The sequence below is a fragment of the Gymnoscopelus braueri genome (assembly GCF_963280865.1).
Source record: "Gymnoscopelus braueri genome assembly, chromosome: 16".
NCBI classification, from domain to species: domain Eukaryota; kingdom Metazoa; phylum Chordata; class Actinopteri; order Myctophiformes; family Myctophidae; genus Gymnoscopelus; species Gymnoscopelus braueri.
Window position 1 is genome coordinate 33,826,443 of NC_137616.1, and position 12,666 is coordinate 33,839,108.

At 41.0% G+C, this 12,666-nt stretch overlaps 1 protein-coding gene across 2 annotated transcripts in view; it reads left to right on the forward strand.

Annotated features, from left to right (window-relative positions):
• Positions 1 to 12,666, forward strand: part of cep128 (centrosomal protein 128) — a 93,740-nt gene that overhangs the window by 28,832 nt on the left and 52,242 nt on the right. For both annotated transcript variants that reach the window (XM_080453070.1, XM_080453071.1), the window contains exons 14-15: positions 663 to 848; positions 5,000 to 5,188. In XM_080453070.1, coding sequence (XP_080309196.1) covers positions 663 to 848; positions 5,000 to 5,188 — 375 coding nt within the window. The remainder of the gene's footprint in view (positions 1 to 662; positions 849 to 4,999; positions 5,189 to 12,666) is intronic.

Here is a 12,666-nt window from a genome sequence, read left to right on the forward strand (position 1 = left end):
CTTTTTTCGCCATTCTATGTCACACAAAAGTAGCACAAATAGCTCAAAACACGTTGCACTGCGACGCGTTTTGAGCTTGCAGATCTGCTATTTTTGAGCGGTGTAGCCGCTCCTATAAGTGGGTTTGGGACCGTTGTGAAAAGACCGTCGTGAAAATTTGTCTTTCGCTGTACTGTGATTGGCTGACTCTATTCACACCCTTTGCTCAGTACTGTGATTGGCTAGCGAGACGCATGATGAAATGCGGCTCAGTACTGTGATTGTTGTTTTTAAATGACACCGCTCACTTCACACTGGGTGTGATTTTGAATTGGGATCCAGTTATTTTTTGGCAATTTTTTTATTGGAATCCTGAAAAGTTACATTTTTTATTTAATTTCAAATGTATTTAGTTATACTTATGTTATCTTTATGAACTTAAATACAAATGTAATACTAGTCATTAAGCTACTAATATAGACTGAAGTAATTGGGTCATGTTTGGAATTGTAACAGCTGAAATCAATAATATATCAGTATTCCGATATTAACCTGCGGGCCGCATTAAGTGAAGGTCGGGCCGCGGGCCGCCAGTTGCCCATATATAGTCTTATGGTGGTTTTAAGAAATGTAGATTTTTTTTGCCTCATTCACATCAATTCCATATCTTGTATATCTCTCAGGACCGAGGCCAGGCAGAGAGGAGGGAGACGGACTCGTTACTCCTGGAGAGTACGAGGAGCAGGGAGGAGCTGAAGACCAGAGCCCAGGAGGCCGTGCGCCAGTGGAGGGCCAAGTGCAGGAGGCTGCAGAAGGAGCTGGAGGAGGCCAGGACACAGGCAGAAATCCACACCGACAAGACCTCACAGGTCAGCTGTGAGAGATGCCTGTATCAGTGTTGATTTTGACATAGTCTTGACATTTTAGTCATAGTCTTTTGAATAAAATTCCATTTAGTTTTAGTCATATTTTAGTCATCTGAAATGTTTTAGTTTTTGTCTAGTTTTAGTCGACTAAAATATCATAAGATTATAGTCGACTAAATCTACAGTTGATTTAGTCAAAAAAGTATTTTGGCTGTGCCTTGATGGCGTGGTAATGGCTGATTTTACACTTGGTTGCGTGCTGAAAATAGCCGATCTACAAGCTCACAGCTGAGCGACGCGTTGTGAGCTTGTAGATCTGCTATTTTCAGAGCGCAACAAAACATGAAATGACTTGTCTTTTAGTTCTACTGGATCTCTTCTCCTCTAGCCCCTCACTAGCATTTTAGTCTAGTTTTTATTTGTTGACAAAATTGTCAATATATTTAGTCTTAGTTTTACTCATCATAGCTTAGTATCTATTTCGTTTTTATTTCGTTTTCGTCAGTGGAAAAAAGGTAGTCGACCAACACTTTTCGTCATAGTTTTAGTCTACAAAATCAACACTGGCCTGTATTACAAAAACCAAACCCCTTAGTGACAGTATTCATGATGCTGTATAGTCCATATTCACACGGCGGCCATTTTGGAATTTAACATTGCGTTGCTGTGGCAACTGGGGTGGCAACTGGGGTGGCATTTCATTGACTTAATGGCAATATGGCCGCCGTGTGAATATGGTCTATACCGGTGGTTCTCAAAGTCTCCTCAAAGACCTCCAGGGGTCCTTGGGGGGGGGGGGGGGGGGGGTTCCAATAATTTTAACCACTTTATCCATTTATATGTTGGCTATTCAAATAGCAAATGCACAAGCTGCATTTACTTTATTTCTTATATCGAATAATTTTGAATACTTTTGAATTTCTTTAACATAAATCTTCCCTTCTGGGGGTCCTTGGCACAAAATATTTTCAGAACGGTGTCCGCGGCCAAATATATATCTTTGGGGGTCGTTGACATGGAAAAAGTTTGAGAACCCACTGCTGTGTACCACAGGTTAGAGTGCCATGTGGTTAATAAGCAACAATGAATTCGTTTGGACCTGTTTTGTGTGAGCTGTGCACCGACTACAACACCTTATAGTGTTGACACTATAATGTGGCATCGACCAGACACACTGAATGCTGAGCTAGCAACCCATGCTAGCCTTGCTGCTTTGGATAGGATCGGTTATGTTTGTGATGAAAAACACTGATATGAATGTTCTATTTAGCCGTGAGTATATCAGGGACACTGTCACTGTGTGTGGAACGCGGCCTCAGCACATCGTCATCCAGGAATTGAAACAACACGTTTTATAATTATACTATTCATTCATCCTGTGGTTTTTGCAGTGTTTTTTATGTTGGCTCACAAATCCTGCGTACTTATTAGCAGCACGGACATAGTTGTAACCGGTAATTCCAGAGTGGTTGATCTCAAGCCAGAGCATTAGCTGGAAAGAGCATATCCATCTCGATCTGTACATGTCTTGTGTATTTAGTATGTCATACTTTGAAGCAGTGGTTCTCAACCTGTGGCTCGGGACCCCAAAATTATTTTGGGGAATCGCCAAATGATTAGCTTAATGTGCAACATAGTTTTCTCACTCAACAGTAAACAAACCAACATACAGTATAAGCGTATAAAGGGTATCTGCACATTTCTAAAGTGACAATTTAAGGACTTTTAAGACCTTTTTAATACCTCTAAAATGAAAAGGGGAAAAAAGACCTCTAGGCTACTGCGTGAAAAGTAATCAACAAACTGTTCTATTAAACATAAAGGCCCAATTGTCAAATATTACCAAAGTTAGAGGCAAACATTCTGGAAATTGCCGATTTATAGCTTGTAGATCAGCTATTTTCGCTATTTATCTGTGGAACGAGGCAATTAAAATGTAATGCCTCAACTCCTACAATTCCAAGAGCTTGTCAGGGTGGGGGGTCCCCAGTTCAAATATGATTATTTTGGGGGACTGTGGCCTGAAAATGTTCAGAACCGCTGCTTTGAAGGACACCAACACTTTATCCCAAGAATTCACTAGCCTCTCTGGAATTTAGTTATTGCTTTATTGTATAATTTCCAATTATTTGCTCACTTAGTTAGCAGTTTTCTCAGTCTTAGCAACCCATCCATCTACGCTAATTATCAAAACTCTTACTCAAATGTTGTCCTTGACGAAATGGTAATGAGCGTGTAGCGCTGCTGTACCCCTTTACTACTATTTTAACACATTGTCATATGTAGCGGGGGTGCTTAAACTTAATAATTAATCATCTGCCTATTAGTGTTATTAATTATCCTGAAAGTCACCTCCCAGTGAGTCACCTCCAAAATCGTAGTCCGCAATCAGACAGAGACATACGGAGTCCACCTGGTGCACACAGCACACACACGCTGGACGACGTGATGCAAATGAATAGCTAAAATCATTTCTGCCTCCCTTAACCCATTAAGACCGGGAACGCTGTGTGTAATGTTTTGATTTATTTGGCTAAATAGCAGATATACAAGCTCATAGCGCGGCACCGAGTGCCGCGCTATGAGCTTATAGATCTGCTATTTTTTGGAAAGATCTTGAGCAAATCTTTGAATATATATGTTTTTATAGCGAACATTTGTAATTCAAATCTTTGCTTCTGGGGGATTCTACAAATGTCTTCTAAATCCTAACCGTTTTGAAAAAAACGTATGTTGCTGTAAGTGATGCTTAAACGTTTTCATGTCAAGGACCACCCAAAATGATATGTATTTGGCCATGGACCCCCATCTCAAAATATTATGTTCCAGGGACCCCCCAGAAGTTGTAACATGAGTTAAAAATGTTCGCTTAAAAAAATATATATTCAAAGATTTTCACAAATTTTCATGATTTTTCAAAAATAGCAGATCTACAAGTTCACTCGGTGCCGCGCTATGAGCTTGTAGATCTGCTATTTTTGAATAGCCCAAAGTATAATCTTTAAATGACACGGATGCGTTCCCGGTCTTAAAGGGTTAATGAATTAGGAGGGAGAATTAAGTGCTCAATTAAATGATTAGGCGCTGAGCTCTGACAAAGTCTTTCTGCAGATTCCAGTCCAAAGGCTGAGCATTAGAACCAATCTGCCTGCAGCAGGCCTGATCGTTTGTCCCTTATCGTATAGCGCTGAGCGCTAGCGTTTTCCCTATCGGTACATATGCTGCTCCTGCCTGCCTGCCGCATAACCCATTAACCCATTAAGAACCGGGAACGCAGCTGTGTAACCACTTAAACCATTGTTTTATACTTTGGGCTATTCAAAAATAGCAGATATAGAAACTATGAGCTTGTAGATCTGCTTCTTTTTTTTTTAAGTGGTAATTTTTTCCGCAAATCTTTGATTATATATTTTTTTGAAGCAAACATTTTTAACTCAAATCTTTGCTTCTGGGGGGTCCCTGGATCCAAACATTTTCAGATGGGGGTCTGTGGCCAAATACATGTAATTTTGGGGGTCCTTGACATGAAAACGTTTGAGAACCACTGATATAGCAATATCGGGTTTTTCAGAAAACTGTTAGGATTTAGAAGACATTTTGTAGAATCGGAACCTCATGCTTTAATGGGTTAAGACATCATGGGGCCAATTCTACAAAATGCCTTCTAAATCAGTCGTTCTCACCCTTTCAAGATTTTAAAAAAATGTTCAAAAATAGCAGGCTGTGAGCTTGTATATCTGCTATTTTGGAATAGCCAACGCTGAAATATAAAACGACACGGATGCTTTACCGGTTCTAATGGGATAATGCTGCTCTCCGATGCTCTGTCTCATTCTTCCTCGGCCTTGTTTCTCAGTCATCGTCTCTTTGTCTCTCTCTGTCTTTCACCGCCGTCTGTCAAGAAGAGCTTCATCTCACGGCATCCTCTTCCTCATTCTTAGCTTTTCTCTTTCCATCTTTTAGCCTTTCTCTCTCTCTCTCTCTCTGTATCAATCTCTCTCCCTGGCCTCTCTTTCTGTCCAACTCTGTCTCTCTTTCTTCCGTCTCCTCCTGAGTACCTTCCTGTTAATTTGTTTCCCTCGCTATCTTTCTGTCCCTTTACCTTTCTCTATCCCTCTCTTTCTCTCATTGCTATTTTCTCTCTCTCTCTCCAGGTGACCAGGGAGCGGCAGAGCTCCCAGGCCAACCTGAAGTCCCTGAGTCAGCAGAGCGAGGCGGCCCGCAGGGAGCTCAGCGAGGTCCTGGGCCGCTTGGCCCAGCGCGAGGACGAAGTCCACCGCAAGGACGTGGAGCTGTCTGAGACGCGCCAGCGACACCTGTCCCTGGAGCAGGAGATCCGGGAGGTGAGCTCCTTAACCCATTAAGACATGCGGCCGCTTCTAAACATTTTCAAAATCCTAAAAAAAAAATCTGAAAAATATATTTTAAAAATAATTTTCACGATTTTTCAAAAATAGCAGATATTCAAGCTCGTAGCGCGGCACTCGGTGCCGCGCTATGAGCTTGTATATCTGCTATTTTTGAATAGCCTAAAGAAATCTAAAAGTGACACAGATGCGTTCCAGGTATCAATGGGTTAATTGAGCCTCAGTCATAAAACATGAAAATAAATCATAGATACACCTTGAGCAGTCGGGCTGCAGCGGCTTTTTTTGCAACTTTTATTAGTATGACGTTTTCTTGTGAAATCGAGGCTGGTTTTGTCTCGGCCAATCACAGTCTCCGCCGACCCGTCCCTCCCATCCCCCTCGGGCTATGGGATGGTATGGGATCTAAATGCAGCTACTTTCTTGTGTGCTTGTGTCTTGCACACCGTCAGGAAAATGGAGAGAGGCGGTGACGAAGCATGTTTGCATTGCTTGTTTAGTCGTTATGCCTTCTTCTTTCGTGTATCCTCATCATTGTGTCCGGCTCAATGCCCTGCGGCCACGCCCTCACCTCTGGTCCCACTTGGAAGAGGCCCTCCTCCAGTGTTGATTTTGACAGCAATTTTTGATTTAGTTTTAGTCAGTCTTTTGAATAGAATTCCATTTAGTTTTTGTCATTTTAGTCACCTGGAATGTTTTAGCTTTTGTCTAGTTTTAGTCGACTAAAATCTTATGATATTTAGTCGACTAAAACTACAGTTGATTTAGTCGACTAAAATGTATTTTGGCGGTGCCTTGATGGCGTCGTAATGGCTGATTTTACACTTGGTTGCATGCTGAAAATAGCCGATCTACAAGCTCACAATGCGTCGCAGCTGGGAACATGTAGATCTGCTATTTTCAGAGCGCAACGCCCGAGCGCAACCAAACATAAAATGACTTGTCTTTTCGTTCTACTGGATCTCTTCTCCACTCGCCCCTCACTAACATTCTAGTCTGGTTTTTATTTGTTGACGAAATTGACAATATATTTAGTCTTAGTTTTAGTCATCGTAGCTTAGTTTTTATTTCGTTTTTATTTTGTTTTCGTCAGTGAAAAAAAGGTAGTCAACGAACATTTTTCGTCATAGTTTTAGTTGACGAAATCACACGATTATGTGGTCGGCAGTCTGCTCAAGCTGCCCGCACTTGCATCCTGCGCTGTATGTCAGGCTCCACTTCTTCATAGATGACCCCCAGCACGTAGGCGGTTCAGCCAGGGTCCATTGCTGGCATGGCAGATCTTCTCCTTCAACTACTACATCTCCCGGGGTCCCAGATGTAATGGTTGAAACGTGTGCGCCCAGCCGACCCAGGATGTCGCCAGCCATCCGTTTGTAGACAGGTCCTCAGGGATAGAACCAAGTCTTGATGTCTTGTGTGTTGCCTTATTGTAGGGGGTGGCAGGACTTGAATGACCTGAATGTCCTGAAACCTCCCGTACTGCAGGAACATGCTGTTCGCATAACTATGTCTATTTGTGGACAATCTGTGTTGGTTTCAATGTTTTTGCCTCTGTGATACAGAGAGTGCTGATGGACTTATCACCACGTATTGATCATTACTCCTGCTAGGCATGTACATTTTAAAGAATTCCTTTGATTGACTATCTCTAATGTTAAAAAATGAATTAAAAAATATATGTACCACAATGGCACAGTAGGAGGTCGGAGGCGCTTATTGTCGGTATCAGCTGAATACGCAGGCGTCTGTCCCCGTTTCAACGCGCTAGACCCCTGGAAGATGGATTAACAGCATTTGTGTAGATGATTATTCAATTTGGAGGAAAAAGCACAGTAATCAACATGGCATAGAGAATTTGACATCTTTCTTCTGCATATTTTGAAAATGCAACAGCTCAAAGGATTTTTGCTTAGTGCAGCTTTAAATTGTCTATAACGTTATTGAAAGTCTAATTAGTCGTTATTAGAAGTCGACGCCACTCCTTTCCCTGGCTTTCCAAGAAAACAACGGAAGACACAAATTTTCCCATTGGACTTTCTTCACTTGCCCTCTATGACGATATATTTTCATGGTCTACCCTTTATATCTGCAATATGAATGCTATGATGTACACACAACTGCTTTTTAATTCAATTACAAACGTTTATATGGAGTTTGAGCAAGAGAAAATAGGATACCTAGCATTCCCTGGTGCATTGACTGCACTCGTGCGTGCAATAGCTCTCTGGTTAGCCTCGGTCCCAGCCTCACTCATCTGCAAAGAGAAAAGAGCCTGGTCACGACCTAAAGCAGCGAGTGTCTAGGAAGTCCTGAGTGGACCGGATTTCCGTTTCCCCCGGAAACTATCTTTTTTTGACCAATCACAACACTCGTTTCATTCACGGAGAATGTTAACAGATTTGTAAAGCATCGTCATTTCCTTGGGCAGTACTTCCGCCAAATTCAACCATTTCCGGTTGTCAACTTCCTAGACAACCAACATCCCAGGTCTTGCCCAGCGTGCTCTCTGGTAGGTTAGCCTAACCAGAAAAACGCCCTTCCTCTGACAGAAATAATCACTCATTAACCCATTAAGACCTGAAGCCGATTCTACAAATGTCTTCTAAATCCCAACAGTATTCTGAAAAAACGTATGTTTCTATATCAGTGGTGCTCAAACTTTTTCATGTCAAGGACCCTAAAAAATTATATGTATTTGGCCGCCGACCCCCATCTCAAAATATGTTGTTCCAGGGACCCCCAGAAGCAAAGATTTGAGTTAAAAATGTTCGCTTTAAGACAATATATATTCAAAGATTTGCACACATTTTCACGATTTTTCAAAAATAGCAGATCTACAAGCTCGTAGCGCTATGAGCTTGAATATCTGCGATTGTTGAATAGCCAAAGTGTAAAATAATGCTTTTTTAGCTCGAATCAAAAAGTGACACAGAACAGATGCGTTCCAGGTCTCAATGGATTAAAATAACCGATACAAGATTTTGTGATCCTGGTTTTTATTTGTCTCAGTCATTGTAGGAACAACAGGCACACATTTACACGTGAACAATCACGCAAGCCTGTCCACATTTATAGCTTCCCAATTAATCACACGCACATCGTGCCGAGTTACTTCAAATGATTATGAACCTGTCGGAACAATAATTTGGCCGTTGTGTCCTACCTGTCATGTAATTCTGTGAGCAGAACAGGCACACACACACTGCACAGAGAGGATCTCTCTGGGTAGGGATAATTGCATCTGAGACATGCCTAACGCCTGTTGTAATACTCTGTAACAAGTGTGCTCGACAATTGTTCAGCCACCGTCGTTGAGACGCTGAATAGGCGGGTTAGAACAGCAGATGATGGGGCCCCGCCCCCTGGACAGTGACAGTCGATTCGAGTCGAGTGGAGAGAGCTCAATTACCATTTTCATAATACGTCAACCTATTGTATTGTCTTGTATAGTCTTGTTTAGGCCTGTCACAATTATTAAATAAGCGCAATTATTTTGCATAGTCGTTGTCATGTTGAAAAATGTTCATACATTTTCAAAATTAATGGAAACGGCAGCTTCATCGGCTATTTCCACTATTCATATTTTGTTATAAGTATAAAGTTATTAAATATGTCAGTCATTTCTTTGTATAGTTAGGCTATTTGTCATATCTGCACCTGTGCAACTTCCAAGCCTAAAAGCCAAACACAGAAATGCAATGTTTATTCATTTGTTCCAGTGTTCAATGACAAAAACGCAAGTAATCGCTAATCGCAATTGTTTCTGTGACAATGAATTCTCATGTAAAATTTAATTACATTTTGTGACAGCCCTTATTTAAAAATATGAAATAGCTACACTCTTTCTCTTCCTTTCTCTCATAGTTCGCTTGCTCTCTTTTTCCCTAGCCATCTCCCTTGCACAAACAGATGTGTGTGTGGTAAAAAAAAACACAAACAAACAAACACAAAAACAGGAACAACACATCACTAGATTGTGTGTGTGTGAGAGAGAGAGAGAGAGCCAGAGTTCAAATGCTGTGATTTTTCTCTGCAACGTTCTACGAAACCGTTTCAGCGCTCCACAAATCATTGGTCTGAATTAGAGACAAGGGAAGAAAACAAACTCGAATTAAATTTAAATGAGTGCTGGAGGAGTTGTTTCTACCATGGCCACAAAATATGTGAAGGGCAGTCCTGGGGATTGAACGCAGGTCTCCGGGTCTCCAAGAGATTCTGACTAAACACCAAATAATAACTGCATTGGATCCATTGGAACACAGTTTATTTTTCTTAAATTTTCCTGAAAAGTAACGGGGGAAATACAAGGTTACGCCTGACAGCGATGAGTCTTATGTGGTTTATGTAGTGATTGGTCTTTGTAACGGGCTCAATGCCAGGAGACCGACAGCAGCAGGTTTTCCATCATAGTTCTGTTTATTTATGTACAGCAACAGCAGTGTTGATTTCGTCGACTAAAACTATGACAAAAAATGTTCGTCGACAACCGTTTTTCACTGACGAAAACGAAATAAAAACTAAGCTATGATGACTAAAGCTAAGACGTAATATAGTGATAATTTCGTCAACAAATAAAAACTAGACTAAAATGTCAGGGAGGGCCTGGTGGAGAAGACATCCAGTAGAACTAAAAGATAAGACATTTTATGTTTGGTTGAGCGTGGGTGTTGCGCTCTATAAATAGCAGATCTACAAGCTCACGAGCTTGTATATCGGCTATTTTCAGCGTGCAACCAAGTGTAAAATCAGGCATTACTACGCCATCAAGGCACCGCCAAAATACATTTTAGTCGACTAAATCAACTGTAGATTTATACTTGATGATATTTAGTCGACGAAAACTAGACAAAAACTAAAACATTTCAGGTGATTAAAATATGACTCAAACTAAATGGAATTTAATTCAAAAGACTATTGACTAAAACTAAATCAAAATGTGCTGTCAAAATCAACACTGAGCAACAGAAACCTACATTCACATGCTTGCCCTGCCTTAGGACTTAAGTAGTACTGTATAAGCGCTAGTAGTTGTCATCACAGAAATAAGATCCAAACAAGAGCAGATAAAACATCCTGTCATGACAGAGACTCCTCCTGTATGTGTGTGTGTGGGTGTGTGTGTGTGTGTGTGTGTGTGTGTGTGGTGGGGGAGTGACTGATATATCCTGTGTGCATCGATAGTATTGATGCACATAATGTGTGTTGTCACACCCAGCTCAGATTCTAATTAGTTTAACTCAGGCGAGGTGTGACAGCTTAAATAAGCCAGTTACAGTAAAAATTGCTTTTTCAGTCCATAGAGTCCCATATATATTATATACAATCTTTTGGGCCCAAACACTGCACCAGTGCAAAGCCCTATTGAAATGCAACAAATTATTATTACGGCCCGAGTACTGCGCCAGGGCTGCACAACTGAATTGCAGTTTTGAGGGCCTAGACGTAGTAAAAACAAAGTGGCAAAAATGACGTATTTAATTAGTCTAAAAATGCCCATGGCCTATTGGCTCAATAGCGCCCCCTACTAAATTTGCCACAATATGGTTTCACATACATGTATGAAAATGTCTCCGACTTACAAATAAGTCTCTTGGAGCCATGACCTAAACCCAACAGGAAGTGAATTTATTGTGGCGTTTTGGTGCATTTTTTGCCATTTACAGGGGTTGTGCTTTACAAACTCCTCCTTAGCGATGAAAAGTTATCAAAAGCGTGAGTTGTCGGGGAAACGGCGTGACCATGGCAAAGCGTCAAACAGGAAGTGAAAATAGCCGATCTACAAGGTCATGTTTTTCAGACTTGTGGTTATATCGGAAAATATAACCTTTTTAAATATATATTTGAGTTACAGGAGTTCTTACTGTATGGTGTGTGTGATATGAAATGTGAGCTTACCATAATCACAGTAATCCTTAATCATATTCCATCATATTCAAGGGCTTTTGGAGAGAAATGAGAGTCCAGTCACAATTAAATTAGAGCACTGCAGAGGGCAGGTGTGTGTGTGTGTCTGTGTCTAGCTGACGCTCGTTGACGCTCATTAATGTTATAGGCATCAAGGCAATTATGCTTCTGCACTAATCTAGTGGGACTCATTCAAATGACCACCAGTGAGTCCCGGGACTCACTTCAATGAAAACCTTGCAACATCACTGTATTATATTAGATCTATTAGATATTATACTGATGTTATAGCTATTTTATTTTATTAGATATGTGATGTTACCTGACAATTGGTTGACTTTTGGTGAATGTATCGACATATATCGGTATTGGTTGGTATCGGTATCGGAAATTAGGAGTTGGACAATATCGGAATATCGGATATCGTCAAAAAAGTCAATATCGGATATCCCTATTCAGAATCCTTATCTTTCATTGATTTTCCATAGCCCCTCCCATTTTTCTGATTGGTCGACATTTGATAGTTCCTATGTTTTGACCTGCATGTCGTTGCCCCTTCATTGGACTCTGTTTGAAGTCCATTTTCTTCATTAGTTACTTACTTCCACCCCGACCTAGACAGAGGTGCAAAGGCCCGGTTGTTGCTGCTTGCAGCTTTAATTAAATTATTATTTTCTTCCTGAAAAGTGGGACCAGTGGTACGTTAACAAACTGGACAGGACTGTTAATCTCTATTGAAAAAGTACAGTTGTAGCACAAGATAAACTTGGGCTACAAATTCCATAACTTCTGAGGTAACCAGCAGGACCAGAAGCTGGCATCAACGAAACAGTGTTATTTAGATAAGTGATTAAATTAGACGCTAAAATAGGATAAGATTTATATAAATGTAGTTATGGTAGGTAGACTCACCGCCGTGTATGCTTGCTGCTTGTACCTGTACCTGGATAATATAGTACATGGTAATCCAGCAGGCCTGATCGTTGTCCCCTATCATAGTGCTGAGCAACACTATTGTTTTCCTATCAGTACAAGAGCTGCTGCCTGCCTGCCGCATGATGCTGCTCTCCACCGTTTTGTCTTTCTCACTACCTGGATAATATTATAGCCAATGTGCCTCCAGCAGGCCTGACCGTGCTAGCGTTTTCCTATAGCCTGATTAAACACCTTGTCGGTGTCGTCAATACGATGCTGCTTGCCGAAAATAACCGATCTACAAGCTTGTAGATCGGCTATTTTCTGTGCACGACAGAGCATTAATTAGGCATATCTATCGGTGCAAGAGCTGCTGCCTGCCTGACTGCCTTCTGCATAATAGCAGGCATTGCAGTCTGCTCACTTTGGTGATCTCACTATACCGCTCCATCTGGTAAACAATTTAAATATAACATTTTCTGTGAAAGAGCGGTGCTTATTACTTTGATAAGCTTGATGAACGTGAATGAAGAATACTCCATCATCGATTAACCATTGTACAGTATATCATTTGTTGTATGACAATATTGAAAATGGTTAAGCTACAAGCTCACAATGAGTTGCATCCATCG